A 21025-nucleotide genomic window follows, 5' to 3' on the forward strand; every position below is an offset into this window, starting at 1 on the left:
GAAGCCACAGTGCCTTTTATAGCCTAGTCTCAGAAGTCACACAGTGTCACCTGTGCCATTTTCTGTACATTAGAAGCTAATCACTAAGTCTAGCCTGCACTTACAGAAGAGAACTTAAGCTTTGCCTCTTGAAGTGAGGAGTATAAAAGAATTTGTGGGCATATTAAAACCACCACACTACTAAAAGAATAATTTTTAAAAGTGTGTAATGCAAAATGGAATGATATAAAATGGTAAATCCAGAAGAAAGCAAGAAAGGAGAGAAAATGTAGAATAAAGGAGAGAACTAAAACATGATAAGATGGTAGCATGAAACCCAAATATATCAGTACTTATATTCAATGTAAAAGAGCTAATTGCACCATTTATAAGACGGACTGTCAGGCTGTATTAATACAAAACCAAACCAAACAAAATTATATGCTGCTTGTAAGAGGTATGCCTTAAAGTGAAATGCTACAGAAGAGTTCAAATAAAAACATAGGAAAAAAATAGTATTAGAGATAAAAAGTTTATTTCATAAGGAAGATAGAGCCATTATAAAGTAGTGTTCACCTAATAATATAGCCTAAAAAATATATGAAGCAAAAATTGACAAAAAGAAAAAGAGAACTAGACAAATCCATAATCAGAATCATATTCCTTTCAGAAACTAATAAATCAGTCAGACAAAAAAAAAAAAATTAGTATATAGAAGATCTAAAAATCATGTTAGAAAAACTTAATTAACATAGAGAATACTATTCTTAAAAATTACCTAAGGACCCAGGGCCTCCTTGACCAGTGTGGAGCTGGCCCACGCGCAGTGCTGATGCACACAATGGGTGCCGTGCCACCAGGGTGTCCCCCACGTAGGGAAACCGGAGGCACAAGGAGTGTGCCCTGTAAGGAGAGCCGCCCAGCGCAAAATAAAATGCAGCCTGCTCAAGAATGGCGCCGCCCATACGGAGAGCTGACACGACAAGACGACACAACAAAAAGAGACTTGGATTCCTGGTGCCGCTGATGAGGATAGAAGCGGTCACAGAAGAACACACAGCAAGTAGACACAGAGAACAGACAACTGGGGGAGGGGAAAGGGGAGAAAAAAAAAATCTTAAAAAAAATTTTTTTTAAATTACCTAAGGGACATTTATAAAAAGAGACCAGATGCTTGGCCATAATGCAAGTGTCAACACACTTCCAAGAACTATCATATAGGGAATATTCTCAGACCACAGTAGGATTAAGCTAGAAAACAATAAATAACTAGAAAAATCTCTATTTATTTAGAAATTAAGCAGTACATTTCTGAAGGGCCCTTTGGTTAAAGAAGAAATCACAAGGAAAATGAGAAAATATGTTCAAATCAATAATGAAGATACAGTATGTCAAATGGGTAGATTGGACCTAAAGCCATGCTTAGACGGAAGTTTATAGTTTTATATATTGAAAACAATGAAAGAATTCAGCTCAATATGTTAGAAAAAGAATAAAATTAAAACCAAAGAAAAGAAGGAAAAATTAAAGAACAGAAATCAATGACATAGAAACCAGACTTACAATGGAGAGAATTAACAAAGACAAGTTAGTTCATTGAAAAGATTCATAAAATTGATTAAGGTCTAGTCATGCTTGCTGAGGAAAATGAGTTAAGACACAAATATCAGGAATGGAAAAGGAAATATCACTATAGATTCCATACGTATTAAAACAATAATATAAAAGGGAGTATAAAAATTTTAATAAATTTGAAAATCTGGATGAAATGGACAATTTTTGAGAAAAATACCAACTATCAAAACTGATAGAGTAATAGAAAAATGAGTGGTCCTATAGCTATTAAATAAAACAAATCCATCTTTTCCATAAAGAAAACTTCAGACATAGATGACTTCATTGATAAATTCTTCAAATATTTAAGGAAGAACTTACCCAAACTTTTTCAGAGATTGATAGGAAAAGAGGGAACACTTCCAAACTTGGCCAACGCAAACCTGACACCAAAACCTATAGAAGATATTATGAGAGAAGAAAATTTCAAGTAAATCTCTCTTGAACATAGATTCAAAAATTCTAAGCAATGTTACTGAATAAGTAACATGTTAACAAAAGGAAGATATTAGGTTTTTACCTAGATATGTAAAGGTATTTTGTCATTAAACCAATTAGTGTAACCCACTACATTAACAAATTAATATATTTCAGTAGAATTTTATAAAACGTGCTAAAAATCAGAATCCATATGTGATTTAAACAGCAAGAATAAGACAAATGTGAAATAGTAAAGAACCACCTTAGTCTGATATAAAGTATTTAAAAGACATCTACAGGGAAGTGGACTTAGCCCAATGGATAGGGCATGCGTCTACCACTTGGGAAGTCCACGGTTCAAGCCTCAGGCCTCCTTGACCCGTGTGGAGCTGGCCCATGTGCAGTGCGGATGCGTGCAAGGAATGCCCTGCCACACAGGGGTGTTCCTCGCGTAGGGAAGCCCCACGCACAAGGAGTGCACCCTGTAAGGAGAGCCGCCCAGCACAAAATAAAGTGCAGCCTGCCCAAGAATGATACCGCACACACGGAGAGCTGACACAAGATGACGCAACAAAAAGAAACTGATTCCCCGTGCCGCTGATAGGAATAGAAGGGGTCACAGAAGAACACACAGCAAATGGACTCTGAGAGCAGACAACTAGGTGAGGGGGGAGGGGGGAGGGGGGAAAAGGGGAGGGCAGATAAATAAATACATAAATCTTAAAAAAAAAAAAAGACATCTACAGCGTACTTAGTGGTGAAATGTTGATAATGTTCCCTCTGAGAACAGGAATGAGATAAGTATGCCTGCTATCATGGCTTCTGTTCACAATGAATTGGAAGCCTGAGTCAGGTGGTAAGGAAAATAAAGAGGTAAGGCGGCAGACTTGGCCCAGTGGTTAGGGCGTCTGTCTATCACATGGGAGGTCAGCAGTTCAAACCCCAGGCCTCCTTGACCTGTGTGGAGCCGGCCCATGTGGAGTGCTGATGCACACAAGGAGTGCCGTGCCACGCAGGGGTGTCCCCTGCATAGGGGAGTCTCGTGCAAGGAGTCCACCCCATAAGGAGAGCCGCCCAGCGTGAAAGAAAGTGCAGCCTTCCCAGGAATGGTGCTGTACACACGGAGAGCTGGTGCAGCAAGGTGACGCAACAAAAAGAAACACAGATTCCTGTTCTGCTGACAACAACGGAAGCAGACAAAGAAGATGCAGCAAATAGACACAGAGAACAGACAACCGGGGTGGGGGGGAAGGGGAGAGAAATAAATAAATAAATAAATCTTAAAAAAAAAGGCAAGACAAAAAGTATTAATGTAAGGATTGGAAGGAGAAGAAAGGAAACTATCACTGTATGTAGGCAATGTAATTATTCATATAAAGTTTTTTAAAATGCAGATAAATTATTAGAATTAGTAAATGAATTTATTAGAATTGTTGGATTTAAGATCAAGTATAAAAATCGATAAACAGAAAATGAAGTTAAAGATATCTTTTATAATAGTATTTTTAAAAATATCAAATAGGAATAAACCTAACAAAAGATTAAGAAGAATGCTATATAATAAATATAAAACATTATTAGGAGAAATTAAAGAAGAACCTAATGAATTGAAGGCTATATTGAGTCTATTCCACATTCCACAGAGAGTACACTGTTGCTCATAAAGTTGTAACTAGAACTCAGGAATCAGAGTCATTAACATGATTTTATAGTGGGTAATAACTTTTTATGTAATTTACAGGTATTTTGGCTTTTTGCCAGCCTTTGTTATATAACTAACTGATTTAGGTCTTTTTCTTAACTAGACTGTGACCATAGATAAACTGCAGGGAAGTTCCGTTAACATATCTACTGAAGATGGTTTGCTGAAAGTCAAGTATCTTTATACAGAATCATCATTTCTGTCTTCTGCTGCTGGGGATATTACATTAGGAAGTGTTCATGGTAAGATGACAAGGGTTTAATACATCTCAGACTTTCCATATAGCATGTATTTTAAGAGATGACTGTTTCTCTGTGGTTCAAGAAGGATCTGCCATCAAAAATCTGGCCTCCAAATAATTAATTACAGACTAACCGTCTTCAAAAATCCCACAAAATAAAATGACTCATAAGCCAATTTAATTTTCTTTTGGCACGAAATTGAATATTACATTATTATGTTTAAAGCTACTGATTATTCTGATTTTAATGCATTTATTTAAAAAAGGAAATAAGGAAATATGTGCAGAGGAAAGCACAATGATAATGAAAGCATGTTAGAAATAAAAATGGGTTTTGAGTGGTTGTTCTTAAGAAAGCTAAGGTTTACCTCAATTAACAAGACATTTGGGCAGAATCTAATGATAGGAACCTAGTGATACTAATTTTGGTTAAAATGTTTATCTGCATTTGTACAGCTACCAGGTCCTCTTAGCACCATGCAATTTTCAATTTTCTTTTGATTAAATATCTCCTTGTAATTTCCAAAGCATGTTTCTGCAGACAAGTAATATTATTTAGTTAACTTTTGTTACTGAAAAAAAAAGAAGAGAGAGTGATGGTAAGGGAGTATGGCAAAGAGCGTGCTGGTATTCATTGTTACTCAGCATACTTCTTAAATTTCCACATAGCTGGCAATTCAAATCTAGGTATGTTTTCTGGAAAATGTGCTGATAGAAATAATTGAGAATCGCTTATCCTGGCAAGAAGTACAGTATATACACATCTGCTAAATGCCTTTTGGGCCAATTTTCAGGAAGGATAGGCTTGAACTTTTTCCATATGCATTTCAACTCATGGGAGGGGATGTGACTCAAGCAGTTAAGTGCCTGCTTCCCACATGGGAGGTCCCAGGTCCAGTTCCCAATGCCTCCTAAAAACAAACAAAGAAACAAAAAACAAACAATAGGCAAAAAAAACAAAAAAACAAAACCCCACAACTCAGGGTCGCTGATGTGACTCAGTGGCTGAGCACTGGCTTCCTGCTCAACAAGGTCCCAGGTTCAAACCCCAAAAAAAGGCAATTCACTCATTTCCCTTTCATAGATAACTTATAACTGGTATCTACATTCTTTGGCAAACCCCCCACATTTTAGTAGTGAGCACAGATTATTAGGTGATATTAGAAAGCAAAATCATGGTCAGTGCTAACCATGCTGTAGAACAAATCAGCAAGTTAACAAAAATCTAAAAAAATGGGTACTTACATACTTGAAATAATTCTAGAGCCACACTTTAATGGTTAAACCTCATCAACAATTCTTAATGTATGTTTTATTTGACCCTGAAATAACTTGAGTGCAAATGGAGCTGTATCCAGATAAAGCACAGTTTTATTTTTTACTCAGTCATCAAAGTATTCTAGGTCTTTTGATTAAAGTAACTGAAATTGTTATAAATTTTTAAAAGTTCATTTATTAGCCTTTATATAGCCTTTTATATTTACTGACCTATAATATGAAGTCAAATACCTTTCCTTCTGTGGTTTAAATCTGGATCTGACCTATACTTCCTCTTTTGCATTATTGTCTTAGGTCGGGTTTCTCTGAAAGCAGACTCTGAGATGCACATTAATTAGAGCACAGGAAGTTTACTAACTAGGGAGGTCTCTTGGAATCAGTGCTATGTGAGGGAAGGAAGCTTAGTTGTTCAATGGGAAAAGCTGGGCTGCAAAGCAACCTCAACGACCCCAAGGGGGAGTGTGAAGCTGGGATGGTCCTCAGAATCATCCCAAATTGGGGCAAAGAGGGCTGGGTCTTTATATCACCAATCATTAGTTGCAGGCTGCCCCCAAGAAGGGCTGCCTTAGCTGAGGCAATTCTGAAGGATGACCGACAGCCCTAGTGCATTTAGGAACAGTAGAGCACACTTCAGCACCTGGCTTGGGGGCTGTTTTGTTTTGTTTTGTTTTTTTAAGATTAATTTTTTATTTATTTTTCTCCCCTCCCCCACAAACCAAATTTTTTATTCTAACCTTTTTCATATATTCATGAGACATGATGGAATGTAAGACCTTTGGAGGGATTTTGCAGTCAAAGCACAACCAGTGCCTTTTTTGCTTTTTCATAAGTACTAATACACCTGTGTTTACAAGATGTGTGAAGTGAAATAAATGAGTACACTTACCTAAAATTAATTCTGAGATTGTAGTTATTCCTTTAGTGTGGTTTTAGAATAATGGTAAAAGAGGTACTATTTTTATTGCTTACAGTTTCAGTAGAGTAAATATGAGTAGTATTACCTTATTGTTCCATGAGTTATGCATATAAACACACACATGAAGAATAATCCACCTCTTTTTGATATTGGAGGAAGGGGGCTCTTATTTGTCCTGGAAAATATTTTTTCACTGAAAAATGGAAACCTTTGAACTTCTTTTTTGTTAGTCATACTTCAGTGTATTCCTTATTCCTACTACCCTAAATCACTTTAACTTTTTGCCACAGAAACCACTTTAATCTAAGAGACAGACATGTCTTACTGGCCTTTAAAATAACAGTAATTTTTTTTCCCATAGAATATTTTAGTGTTACTTGGTTCAAAACTTGACTTTGGATAGTCTGATAAATACGTTAATGTTTATGTTGAAAATGCATAATGAGTACATGTATTTTTTTTTTTCATTCCTGGGCTTTAGGAGTTTCATTATTTTACCTACACATTTTCCAGGAAGTATCGTGGCTCATTTTGTAGTTACTACAGGATCTTATGGTTCAGGAGTGATAGAAGGAGGTTTACATAGATGCCTATTTCAGAGTTGCAACTAAATCTGACTGGATTTTTGAGAGTCAACAAATTTGCCGTCATATAATTTTCTGTCTTTTACAGGTGATACGATGTTACAGAGCCAGCTGGGTAACATAATAATAGGTATGTGTTAAGCCACTAGTTGAGAAATTTTGCCTGCTGTTTTTTGTTTTTTTGTTTTTCTTAACAAATCAATTTTATTGACACATGTTCATAAAACATACAACTCATCAAAACTGTACAATCAATGATATTTGGTATACTCAAAATCACATAGTTGTGCATTTATCATTTCAATCATTACTATAACATTTTCATTATTTCAATAATAATAATACTAAACTTTTATCGAATTTTTGTCTACTGTTGACTTAGTTGTAATTTTTTTTAGGCGGTACCAGGGATTGAACATGGGAAGCAGGTGTTCAGCACTGAGTTAAACCATCACCTGGTTTTTTAAAAAATTATCTTTTATTTTTTAAAGATACGTAGATCACACATGTTACATTAAAAAAATATGAGTTTCCCATATATCCCCACTCCCCACCCCCCCATGTCTGTTTTTAATACCTATATTTGTAATGCTGTATTAGAGTAAATAAAGTCTGCAGTTTAGCTGATGATTCTGAAAGGATCCTGATGTGCAAGTCAAATACAGGCAGACCCAATGTGTGAATGTGTGGATTTATTTCTTGAAATTTATTAATTCATTATCTCATAAATATTGTCTGATTTTTCCACTTTCTATCCCTGGGCAAGTTACCTAACTTCTCTGTGTGTCAGTTTCCATGTCTGAAAAAATGGAAATGATAGTAAGTACGTACCTTACAGGATTGCTGTAAGGATTAAGTGTGATTGGATATATATTTATAGCACTGGAGCAAAGCATCTGACATGTAGTAAAAAAATATATAAAAAATAGTAGCTGTTTTCCTTATCATTATTGTTATTGCTATTGTTCTGATCCTAGGCCAGAACTAATAGTGGCTAAGGATACTTTACCCTGTAATCACCACATGTGATGCTCTGCCTGAGGGAGAAGAAGTTCAGATTTCCAACTGGGGATACCCAGAACATTCATCTCCCTCTGTTCTATCCCTCCCTGTCTATCAGAAAGAGAAGGCACATGCTCAGCTAGAAGAATGGTCATTTTTTTTAGGCTTAAAGGTGTGGTGAGTTAAGGATGGGACTGAGATCTTTGTGGAGCTGTGGCTTTTTGTGAATCCTCAGTCCTTTTCCCTGTCATTCCTTCTGGGTTTTCTGGTCTGAAGTATATAACTTGTATGTTCAGTGGGGGGACAAATGGAAGACAAAGGCACCCTAAATATGATACTAAATCATTTTAACTAAGACATGACAGAAGGATTTACCTGTATTCCAGTGGGAAATCAAGATTTACTGTTGACTCTTAAGACATTTCATCAAAGGATCCAGATAGGGATAGTAAGGGAAATTTCTAGGGTGAGCAAAAAGGTATACTGGAAGGGGTGAGAAGCTGAGCTAGCTGAGGGGAGAGAAAATCCGAGACATGGGTAGAATTTATACCAGTAAGAGAAGAGGTGATAAGGAGGGGAATATTCTATATTGGGAGGCACAGGGAGTTTCAGTACCCACTAGCAGGCCTTTTAGGTAGGTGTGAATTTGAGGATTACTTCTATGATAATGCTGGTAGTTTTCCTGGGTAGAAATAGGGAACACAAAAGAAATCATATGCTCTAAAATTGAAAATAAATGGTGGTTCACTCCTACTGGAAAATAATAGTAATGAATAATAAGCAAGGATAAAATGGGCTGTAACTTGCATCTTTAAAGATAATCTCACATTCTTTATACAGATGATTAACATTGTGAACTTCTGTTATTTTCCCCTATAAACTTTCCCCTTTTTCCCACTATTAATGACTAGAGGGATTTTAAGCCAAAGTGTTTTATTTTTCTTAAATATGTCTTTATCTACTTGAAGATAATTACCTGAGCCCAGTGTTAAAAAATACCTTAAAATTGACCAAATTTATAGAAGTATTTAGCAACCCTTCATAATTTTCTTTAGAAAAATATAACCTTAGCTGTAGGGTTTTTTTTTAATCCATAAATATGTGAAGGTAATTAAAGGTTTAATTTCTTATTTTGCAAAGTATTGATATGATTTTGAGTTTAGTTTGGAAGTGTAGCAGTTTGGCATTGTTTATGAACTTCAAAAATAGATATTGGATTATGTTTGTAAAACTGGTCTGTTCCTCTGGGCATGATTAAATTATGATTAGGGCTTTGATTGGGCCATGTCAGTAGGATGTTGAGTCCCTGCCCCCTTGGTGGGGAAAAGGACAGGGCAGAGAGTTGGAATTTTAATGCTGGAGCCCCAGGAAGTAAATACACAGACAAGCGGATGCATGAGGAAAGAGAGAAGGCTCCATTAGACATGGCAGAGGTCCTGAGAAGAAGATAATGATGGTTTACAACTGGCCTTGTGGAGAGAACAGAGCAGCTGAGTCTGGACAGAAACAGCCTTGGGAGACAGACAAGACTTATCTCAGCCTACACTGATATTGGAAGAAGTTGGGACCACAGAGGCTTAAGAGGAAGAGGAAACCTGAACCCTTGCAGACATTGGCAGCCATCTTGCTCCAACACGTGGCAACAGACTTTGGTAAGGGAAGTAACTTATGCTTTATGGCCTGGTAACTGTAAGCTTCTAACCCAAATAAATACCCTTTATCAAACCCAGCAGATTTCTGGTACTTTGCATCAGCACCCCTTGCCTGACTAATACAGGAAGAATCTTTCAAAATAAGATAAAAAGTATGCATTTTTTAAGTTATCATATTTTGATCTATGATAGTGGGAAAAGCATGGATTGTAGAAATAGATTTGAATATGAATTTTGGCCCTACCATGTTACCTTCTATATTACCACATTACTTTGAGCACATTATTTAAATCTGGAGAGGGATTGTACAAAGATGGCAGAGTAGGTAGCTCTAGGAATCAGTCCCTCCACCAAAACAACTTTTGAACTAGCAGGAACTATCTGAATCAACTGTTTTGAAACTCCAGAATCTAGTGGAACACTGCAACCTCCTGGAGAAGCAGGAGGAAGAGGCTAGTAAATTGTGATAACCTCTGGTGAATTTCACCTATACAGCAGTGGCTACCATCTCCCTATCCCAAGCTTCATGGCAGGCAGCAGTGGGAACTGGAGCTCAGGTTCCAGGCATAGCTTGCTTGTGCCAGCATGGAACATAAAGACCTATTCTTCCAAACTCCATGGGTGTGTGATCTGGTCACAGATCTCTACTTTTAATCAGCTGCTTCAGATCACTGGGGGCCAGCTCTGAGGGCAGCCATGCTTCCAACTCCCCTTGGGAAAAAGCAGCAGAGGAATCTTAATGTAAGAGTTTGAATTTTGTGAATTCAAAGATTATGTTCTTGAACTAATCCATTCCTGTGAGTGTGGGGCTCTTTGACTGCTTTAAATTCATTTAAGGGACATTTGATCAGATCATTTGATTATATTGCTTCAGGGCTTTTGATTGGACTCTGTCAGTGAGTTGTGACCAAGGTTGGGTCTTCACACTCTTGGTGGGTCTTATGTAAACTGAGAACCGAAAGCAGAAACACGTAGAACAAAGAGAGCTGCCACCATTGTTACTCTGCCATGTGTGAGAGAGGACTTACATGTCCAGGAAGATAGAGAAACCCTAAGAGGCTCAATGAGACAGGCCCAGGGGAGGTCTTCTACAACCAAGCTCAAGGAGAAAGCAGAGAGAGACTGGCAGACCCACCATCTTTTCTTGCCACATAGCAGGAGTACAGGATTTGCTAGCAGCCAACCTTTGGTGAGAAAGCATCTCTGATGATGCCTCGATTTGGACATTTTCACAGGCTCAGAACTGTAATCTTTTATCCCAAATGAATTTCCTTTATAAAAGCCAGCCCATTTCTGATATTTTTGCATTGGAAGCCTTTGGCAAATCAAAACACTTTAAAGACAGTAACCCTAAAGAGACCCACAGGTTCTATGGTCATGGCAGATGGAGTTCACTGCCATGTCAGTTGGCCCTTCTTTGGAGTTGGTGTTTCTGCGTGATGGAGCTGGACTCAGATGTGACCTCTTTTCACAAGCCTTTCATTCTACTTTACTGAAATTGTAGTTGGTGCTGGGGTTTAAGATATATCTAGGGTATTTGAATCTCTGGACTGACACTACGATAGCCAGGCCTTGAGCCTCAACAGACTTCAGCTCCTACACTCTGATTTATTGGACTCACCCCACTCAGCTAACATGGAGTTGAAGAATGTCAGCCACCACACCATGGAGCCTAGAGTGCCTACAACTGAAAGAAGGAGGATTGCATCCAGTATCCATGTAGAATCTAAGCCCCCTCTTGACATAGATGTGGAATGGACCCCAACCAAGCCAAGGTCCACAAGAAGGAGGAATACAGTAAGGATTAGAGTGGACTTAATGATATTCTATTCATGAACTACTGTGGTTAGTAATCGAAGAAAATGTGGCATTGGTGTGGAAAAAGTGGCCATGGTGGCTGCTGGGTGCGGGGAATGGGAGGAAGAGATGAGATATGGAGGCATTTTCGGGACTTGGAGATGTCCTGAGTGGTGCTGCAGGGACAATTGCCAGACATTGTATGTCCTCCCATGCCCACTGGATGGAACGTGGGAGAGTGTGGACTGTGGTGTAGACCACAGGCCATGGGGTGCAGCGATGCCCAGAGATGTACTCACCAGATGAAATGGGTGTGTCATGATGATGGGGGAGAGTGTTACTGTGGGGGGAGTGGTGGGGTGGGGGCGGTGGGGGTGAATGGGGACCTCATATTTTTTGAATGTAATATTTTTTAAAAAATGAATAATATAAAATAAAAATAAAGACAGTAACTTTCTCAAAACCAAGGGAAATAGTTAAAGTGCTACATTATTTGTGCAAGTGCTGAATCAAGAAAGTGCAGCTTCAAAAGTAACAGAAGGGACTCCTGGCACTGTTGCTAACCCTTTCCCACCCCATTCACAACATGGGGTGGAGCCAGCTGATACCCCCAGTTGTGGGTCCCTGGCCCTGTTCCAGAGGGAGCCGAGTAGCCCCCATGTGCATACTGGGATGCAAGTGTATCAGTGCCATTTATAGGTCAAAGTTGGAGAGACTGAGTGGGGGAATGTATCCCAGGCTCAGCTGCCTGGAGTTTGTTCTCTGAAGTGACTTGTGGACAGTGAGCAACTAAAGATTACAAGACAGACAGACAGGAAATGATAGAAACAAGGTAAAAACTCAGAGACTATCAAGAAAGAGAACCAGACACACAGTAATCAAATTATCTAATGCCAAACACAAGGAGAGAGTTCTGAAAGCTGCAAGAGAAAAGCAATGAGTTATGTACAAGGGAATCCCAGTTACATTAAGTACCTGTTTCTCATTAGAAACCATGGAGGAAAGAAGGCACTGGTACAAAATATTTAAAGTGCTGAAAGAAAACAATTGCAAATCAAGAATTTTACATCTAGAAAGATATTTTTTCAAAAATGAGGGAAAGATTGACATTCTCAGATAAACAAAAGCTGAGGGAATTCATTACTACTAGACCTGCCCTGCTAGCAATGCTAAAGGGAGTTCTTCAGACTGAAAGGAAAGACACTAAGCAGTGGATCAAAGCAGCATGGAGAAATAAAGATCTCCAATAAAGTTCACCATATGGGTAACTGTAAATGCCAGTACTATTGCATTGTAATTTTTGGTATGGAAATCCAGTCCTTTTCTTATTTCTTACAGGTGTTCAATTAGTGCGTAAAAAAATAATGATAAGATGACCATTTGGAACACACCATATACAAAGATATAAATTGTAACAAATATAAATACAAGGTGGGAGGACAGATGGTATATGAAAACTATATCTGTATGTTAGTGAAGATGTTTCCCTCAAATCAAATATTTCTATAGATTTAGAATATTAAATTTCAATCTCTTGGTAACCACAAATAAAATATGTGAAAAGTATATTCAGAAAGACATGAAAAGGGACTCCAAAAAAAAAAAAAAAAAAATATGGAAGTAGGCATTGATGGAAGAATTTAGTGTAAATAAAGTTATAAATATCACAAAGACAAAATGGCAAAATGGCAGAAGAAAGTACTGCATGATCAGTAGTTACTTTAAATGTAAATGGATTAAACTTTCCAGTAAAAAGGCAGAGATTGGCAGAATGGATAAAAAGAGAATGACCCAGCTAAATGTCATTTTCCAGAGACTCACCTTAAACTCAAAGTCATAAATAGGTTGAAAGTGAAGGGATAGAAAAATATACCATGAAAGTAATAGCGAAAAGAGAGTCGGGGTAATTTATCAGGTAAAATTGTAAGTAAAAAACTTTTAGGAGGGACAAAGATCATAATATACTGGTAGCAGTGTCAATTTAATAAGAACACATGACAGTTATAAATATATGCACTTAACAACTGAGCCCAAAACTATATGAAGGAAATATTGATACCTTTGAAGGGAGAAATAGAAATTTCTACATTACTAGTAGAAGATTTCAATATGCCACTTTAAAAAATGGATACACTATCTAGACAGAAGATCAATACAGAAATGGAAGACTTCAGCAATATTTGAGACCAGAAAGACCTAACAGATCTTTACAGAACACTTCACCCAACAGCAGCAAAAGACACATTATTTTCTAATGCATATGAGTCATTCTTTACTATAGACTGGATGTTAGGTCACAAAACAAGTCTCAATAAATTTAAAAATATTGAAATCATACAATGTATCTTCTCTAAGCAGAGTGAAATGAAACTAGAAATCAATAATAGAAACTGAAAATTCACAAATATGTGGAAATTAAACAACGTGTTCTTAATCAATGGGTCAAAGAAGAAATCACAAGGGAAATTAGGAAATAACTCGAGGTGAATGAAAGTGAAAACTCAACATAAAACTTATTGTCCTATGGTCATGGCAGATGGCTCTGGAGTTTGGTGCCTTGCCAGTGGTACCTACTTTTGAGTTTGTGCTCCTGACTGTGATGGAGTTGGACTCATGTATGACTTCTTCACACGTGCCTCTTCTGTCCCTTTTATTGAACTTACAGTTGGTGCTGGGGTTAGTGGGTATATGCCCAGGATGCTTGAATCTCTGGGCTGTCCATGTGCCAGCTGGGCCCTGAGCCTCAGCAGAGTTGCAACATCTACTCTCCAGTTCATTGGACAGCTAACAAGGAGGTGAGGATGGCAACCACCACCACACCAAGGAACCTAGAGAGTCTACAGCTGCAAGCAGGAGAGTCCCATCCATCCCATGTGGGATCAAAGCCCCCTCTCAATTAAGAGATGGAATGGGCATCAGCATCCCAGAGTCCTCAGGATTGGGGAATAAAATATGGACTAGAGTGGACTTACTGGTATTCTACTATAGAATTATTGTGAGTCTAGCAATGGAAGAAATTATATCACTGATGTGGAGATGGTGGCCCCTGGAGTTGCTGAAGGCAGGGAGAGGGAAGAAGAGGTATAATATGGGGGCATTTTCAGGACTTGAAGTTTTCCTGAATGATATTGCAGGGACAGATGCAGGACATTATATATCCTGCCATTACCTACTGAATGGACTTGGAGAGAGTGTAAACTACAATATAAACTATAGTCCATGCTGTGTAGCAGTGCTCCAAAATGTATTCTTCAATTGCAGTAATGTACCACTCTGATGAAAAAAGTTGTTGACATGGGAAAAGGGAGGGGTGTGAAGAGTGGGGCATATGAGAATCCCCTGTATTTTTTTAATGTAACACTTTGTGTGATCTATGTATCTTTTAAAAATAAATTAAAAATATATTTTTAAAAAACTTATGCGATGCAGCAAAGGCAGTGCTGAGTGGGAAATTTATAGCTCTAAATGCTTACATTAAAAAAAGAAGAAAGATCTCAAATGAGTGAGAATAGCAAAAAAGAGCAAACTAACCTCAAAGGGAGCAGAAGCAAGGAAATAAAGATTAGAGCAGAGGTTGATGAAATAGTAATAAAAAAACAATAGAGAAAATCAACAAAACCAAAAGTTGTCTCTTTAAAAATATCAATAAAATTGGCAAATCTTTAGCTAGACTGACAGGAAAAAATAAAGAGGGCTCCAATGACTAAAATCAGAAATGAAAAGGTAGTAATATCTTACCAACCTTACAGAAATAAAAGTGAATATAAAAGGAAATTGTGAACAACTTCATGCCAACATATGAGGTATCCTAGATGAAATAGACAAATTTCTAGAAACACAAACTGCCTAACACCAACTCAAACAGAAGTAGAAGATCTTAACAAACCAATAACTGGTAAAGAGATTGCATCAGTAATCACAAACCTCCAAGCAAAGTAAAGCCCAAACCAGATAGCTTCACAGGGGAATTTTACCAAACATTCCAAGAAGAATGGGCATCAATTCTACTCAAACTCTTCCAAAAAATTGAAGAAGAGGGAGCACTCCCTAACTCATTCTTTGAGGCCAACATTGCCCTCATATCAAAGCCAGATAAAGGTACCACAATTAAAATTACAGACCACTTATACTTAGACATAGATGCAGAAATCCTCAACAAAGTACTAGCAAACTGAATCCAACAGCACATCAAAAGAATTATACAACATAATCAAGTGTGATTTATCACAGGTATGCAAGGGTGGGTCAACATAAGAAAATCAGTGTAGTGCACCACCTTAAGGGAACAAAGGCAAAAACCCACATGATCATCTCAATTTATGCAGAAAAGGCATTTCACAAAATCTAACACCCTTCTTGATAAAACACTTTGAAAACTAGTAATAGAAGGATACTTCCTCAACATGAGGAAAGGCATTTATAAAAAACCCATAGCTGACATCATACTCAATGATGAAAGTCTGAAAGCTTTCCCACCAAGAACAGGAACTGGACAGCAGTGCCCACTATCACCACTAATATTTAACATTGTACTGGAAGTTCTAGCTTAAGGAATTAGGCAAAAGAAAAAAGTAAAAGGCACTTATATTGGAAATAAAGAAGGGAAACTTTTACTATTTACAAATGACTTGATCCTGTGTACAGAAAATCCTGAAAAATACACAGCAAGGCTACTTGAACTAATAAACTCAGCAAAGTGGCAGAGTAACTGATCAACATATAAAATTCAGTAGTGATTCTATACACTAGTAATAAACAATTCGAAGAAGAAATCAAGAAAAAAAATTCAATTTGCAATAGCAACTAATAGAGTCAACCAAAGATGTAAAGGTCTTGTACAAAGAAAACTATAAAACATTGCTAAAAGAAATAAAAGAAAACCTAAATAAATTGAATATATTCTGCATTCATGGGTTGGAGGACTAAATCTTGTTAAGATATCATTTCTACCCAAAGCAATTTACAGATTCAATGCAATCCCAATCAAAATTCCAACAGCCTTATTTGCAGAAATGGAAAATCCAGTCATCAATTTATATTGGTCTGTGGCCCTGAATAACTAAAGCCATCTAGACAAAGAGGAATGAAGTTGGAGGACTCACATTCCCAATCTTAAAACTTTCTACAGGGAAGCGGACAGGGCTCAACTGATAGAGCATTTCTCTACCATATGGAGGGTCCAGGGTTTGATCCCCAGGGCCTCCTGACCCATGTGGTAAGCTGCCCTGCCATGCCACGCAGGAGCACCCCTGTGTAGGGGTGCCCCACATGCAAGGAGTGCGCCCCGCAAGGAGAGCTGCCCCATGTGAAAAAAAAAGTGCAGCCCGCCCAGGAGTGGTGCCGCATAAATGGAGAGCTGACACAGCAAGATGATGCAACAAAAAAGAGATGCAGTTTCCCAGTGCTGCTGGATAATGCAAGCAGATGCAGAAAAACACACAGTGAATGGACACAGAGAACAGACAATGGTGGGGAAGGGGAGAGAAATAAATAAAATAAATATTTAAAATAAAATAAAAAATAAAAAAACTTACTACAAAGCCACAGTAATCAAAACAGCATTTAGGGAAACAAACTTGGCCCAGTGGTTAGGGCGTCCGTCTACCACCTGAGAGGTCCGCGGTTCAAACTCTGGGCCTCCTTGACCTTTGTGGAGCTGGCCCACGTGCAGTGCTGATGCACGCAAGGAGTGCCCTGCCACGCAGGGTGTCCTCCGCATAGGGGAGCCCCACGCGCAAGGAGTGCACCCCGTAAGGAGAGCCGCCAAGCGCGAAAGAAAGTTCAGCCTGCCCAGGAATGGCACCGCACACACGGAGAACTGACACAACAAGATGATGCAACAAAAAGAGACACAGATTCCCATGCCGCTGACAACAACAGAAGCGGACAAAGAAAGAAGATGCAGCAAATAGACATAGAGAACAGACAACCAAGGTGAGAGGGGGTAGGGAGAGAAATAAAATAAATAAATCTTTAAAAAAAAACACAGCATTTAGTCCACTGAATTGGGAAAGAATAGTGTCTTCAGCCAATGGCACAGGGAAACTGGATATCCATATGCAAAAGAATGAAGATGGACCCCTACCTCACACCATATTTAAAAATCAAATCCAAATGGATCAAATACCTATATATAAGAACCAAAACTCATAGAAGAAAACATAGGGAAGTATCTTCAGGACCTTGTGTTAGACAGTGGTTTCTTAGATATTACACCCAAAACACAAGCAACAAAAGAGAAAAACAGGTAAGCAAGACTTCATCAAAATTAAAAACTTCTGAGCATCAAAGGACTTTACCATGAAAGTATAATGACAGCCTACACTTTGAGAGAAAATATTTGGAAACAACATATCCAATAAAGGCTTAAAATCCAGAATATAAAGAAATCCTACAATTCAGCAACAAAAAGACAAACATCCAATTAAAAAATGGAAAAAAGACTTGAACAGACATCTCTCCAAAGAAGATATCCCTGGCTAGAAAGCACCTGAAAAGATGCTCAGCATCATTAGCCGTCAGTGCAATGCAAAAAAAACCATAATACAACCACTTCAAACCCATTAGAATGGCTGTATTAAAAAACAAAGCAAGAAGTGTTGGAAAGAATGTGGAGAAATAGGAATACTCATTCATTGCTGGTGGCTGTGTAAAGTGGTGCAGCCACTGTGGAAGACAGTTTGGTGGTTCCTCAGATAGGTAAGTATAGACCTACCATAGGACCCAACATTCCTACTTCTAGATATATACCCAAAAGAATTGAAAGCAGGGACTTGAACATATATTTGCATACCAATATTCATAGCAGCATTATTTATAATTGTCAAAAGATGGACGCAATCGAAGTGTCCTGCAACCAAAGAATGGGTAAAGGAAATGTTTTATATACATACCATGGAATATTATTCAGCAGTAGAAAGGAATGAAGGTCTGACTCATATGACAACATGGATGAACCTTGAAGACATCATGTTGAGTGAAATAAGTCAGACACAAAAAGATGAATATTATTCATTGATATGAAATAATTAAAATAAGCAATTTCATAGAGTCGAATTAGAATATTATTTACAGGGGTCAGGATGGGGGTAGTGAATGGGGTGTAACTTAAATTGTAAAGAGTTTCTATTTGGATTAATGCAAAAGTTTTGGTAATGGATGGTGGTGATGGTAGCACAACATTGTAAATATATATTTGAATACACTTAAAAGGGTAAATTTAGATTATATAATCTAAATATACTAGAATAAAAATTTTTAAAAACTGGGCAATACACAGTGACTCCTAATGTAAACAATGTACCATAGTTAATATACAATTATAATAAAAGCTCTCTGATGAATGGTAACAAATGTACCACACTAAAACAAGTTGTTAATAATACGATGATATATAGGAACTCTGCATTTTATGCATGATTTTTCTGTAAACCTGCAACTTCTCTAATAAAAAAAGAACCATTAGTTCTCTCTGGATTTGCATTCTTCTACATAAAATAGATACAGCCCCATAGCATGGGATTGTTGTGAGTTTAAATAAAGTATGTAAGGTCTAGTCCAACAAGTAGTAGTTATCCAACAAATAATCCTTCTCTTTCCTCTGCCAGTTTATTTTGTAAGTAAAACCAGTAAGAAACTTTGTTTAAAACTTAATTATAGGTTCCTTGGATTTTGGGGATACCTATGTTAAATCTTTGGAAAAAAGGAACCTAAAAGCAATGTCACTCTTTATTGGTTCCCAAATTGTTTTAGTGTTTGAAGCCAACTCTTAATATGCCAGAAAGTAATTAGTCAACATTTATTGAGGGTCTGCTATGTGTTTTAACAACTTTTTTGATACTGGAGAATGTAGTGGTTAATAAGACATAGTCCCTGGGCTCAGAGACTTTACCTTCTGGTTAAGAAGAAAGACAGTAGGCATATAAGCATGTTAATAACAAAAAATAATTTCAGATAGTGATAAGTGCTATGAAGAAATAAATAAGTATTTAAGATAAGACTATACTTAGTAGTAAGATTTTAACAATATTCTTTCATGATCTGTAACAATGTCTCACGACAACACAAAGGTGTTGGTGGAGGGTTGATGTAATGTTATGCATGTTTACTTTGTAAGTCCACAACTTTTACTATACACTTATTGTTTATGTATGTTCATATAAATGATATAAAGATAATAACAGGGTGGGTTGGGGGAAAATACTTTGGTTAGTAGTAATATTTTGACAATGTGCTTTAGTAATTAGTTTGAAATGTTTAACAACAATGCAGGGTATTGGTGGTAGGGTGTTATGAGAGTCCTGTATGTTGCTATGTATGTTTTGTAAGTTTATAGCTATTACTATACACTTATTGTTTATATATGTTTATGTGTGTGTGATACACCAATAAATTTTTTAAAAATGAAAAAAAAAATGAATAAGGATAATGGGATGGAGAATATTTACAGAAAAGGGAGCTACTTCAATTAGGACAATCATTACCACAATGCCTTGATTAGCTTAGTTTTATAATAGAAAGTCTCTTTATCAGGTAGTTTAAGTCCTCCAAATTGTCTTATTAGTTCTATTTGTGGTTTTGTGGACCCTACTTAAACATTCATTTCACCTACCAATAAAGACAGTTTTACTTCTTCCTTTCCAATCTGTATGCCTTTTATTTCTTTTTCTTGTCTTCTGAGGTTAGGTAGGACCATCAATACAATGTTGAATAGATGTGGTGAGACTGGGCATCCCTTGTTCCCAATATTTGTCCCCAATATTAAGGGAAATGCATTCAACATTTCATCATAAAGTATCAAATTGAGGAAGTTCTTTTCTGTTCTGAATTTGCTGAAAGTTTCTTTTTTTAATTTTCTTTTATTTGCTCATGAAGAGTGTTGAATTTTGGCAAGTGCTTTTTCTGCATTTATTGAAAGATTATATGGTTTTTCTTCTTTATTAATATGATTCTTTAATTTTCAAATCTTAAACTAAACTTCAGTTACTTGATTAAATCCTATCTGGTCATGGTGTATTACCCTTCTAGTACATTGTTGTATTTGGGTTGCTAATATGTTTCAAGGGTTTTTTTCCCACCAGGGGTTTTTGTATCCATGTTCATGATGAATATTGGTCAGTAATTTTTATTTTGTAAAATGTTTCTAAGTTTTGTTATTAAGTTTGTACTGACCTTTTAAATGAGTTAAGAAGTGTTCCCTCCTCTGTTTTCTCAATTTATATTAAGATTTGTATCATTTCATCCTTAAATATTTAATAAAATTTAGCAGTGAAACCAACCTTCTATGTGATAATGTTTTTGATAAAGAATTCAATTTCTTTCATATATGGCTATTTATCTTACCTGCTTAATCTGGTGCTAAGTTTTGGTAGTGGTGTTTTTCAGGTAATTTGCCTACTTAATCACAGTTGTCCATTTTATTTCACATAATGTTCACAGCATCTCTCTTATTATTTGTTTTCAGTATCTGTAGGATCTATAGTGATGCCCCCTCTTTCTTTCCTGATATTGATATGTTGTGTTCTCTTTTTTCTTGATCTATGAGGCTAGAACTTTATCACTTTTGTTGATTTTCCCTATATTGGTTTTCTATTTTATTGATTTCTGTTTTTATCTTAATAATATTCTTTCTTTCATTTACTTTGGGTTTACTTTGCTCTTTTCCTAGCTTCTTAAGGTGAGACCAATTTTAGATCTTCAGTTTTAATATTAGCATTTAAAACTATAAATTTCTTTAAGCAAATGTACCTGCCCAGTTGTGATTTGTTGCATTTTCATTATCATTCATTTAATCCATAGGAGCTTGTTGTATGATTTCCATATATCTAGGATTTTTCTAGA

At 36.9% G+C, this 21025-nt stretch overlaps 2 protein-coding genes across 4 annotated transcripts in view; one reads left to right on the plus strand and one right to left on the minus strand.

Moving 5' to 3' along the window:
* Window positions 1–21025, minus strand: part of CCDC146 (coiled-coil domain containing 146) — a 314795-nt gene that overhangs the window by 190792 nt on the left and 102978 nt on the right. The window contains exon 2 of the mRNA XM_058297955.2: window positions 1915–1989. The gene's annotated coding sequence lies outside the window, so the exon portion shown is untranslated. The remainder of the gene's footprint in view (window positions 1–1914; window positions 1990–21025) is intronic.
* Window positions 1–21025, plus strand: part of FAM185A (family with sequence similarity 185 member A) — a 59900-nt gene that overhangs the window by 10804 nt on the left and 28071 nt on the right. For all 3 annotated transcript variants that reach the window (XM_004473402.4, XM_004473403.4, XM_071215023.1), the window contains 2 exons: window positions 3819–3957; window positions 6823–6864. In XM_004473402.4, the coding sequence (XP_004473459.2) occupies window positions 3819–3957; window positions 6823–6864 (181 nt within the window). The remainder of the gene's footprint in view (window positions 1–3818; window positions 3958–6822; window positions 6865–21025) is intronic.

The sequence above is a fragment of the Dasypus novemcinctus genome, chromosome 5 (assembly GCF_030445035.2).
Source record: "Dasypus novemcinctus isolate mDasNov1 chromosome 5, mDasNov1.1.hap2, whole genome shotgun sequence".
Lineage (NCBI taxonomy): Eukaryota > Metazoa > Chordata > Mammalia > Cingulata > Dasypodidae > Dasypus > Dasypus novemcinctus.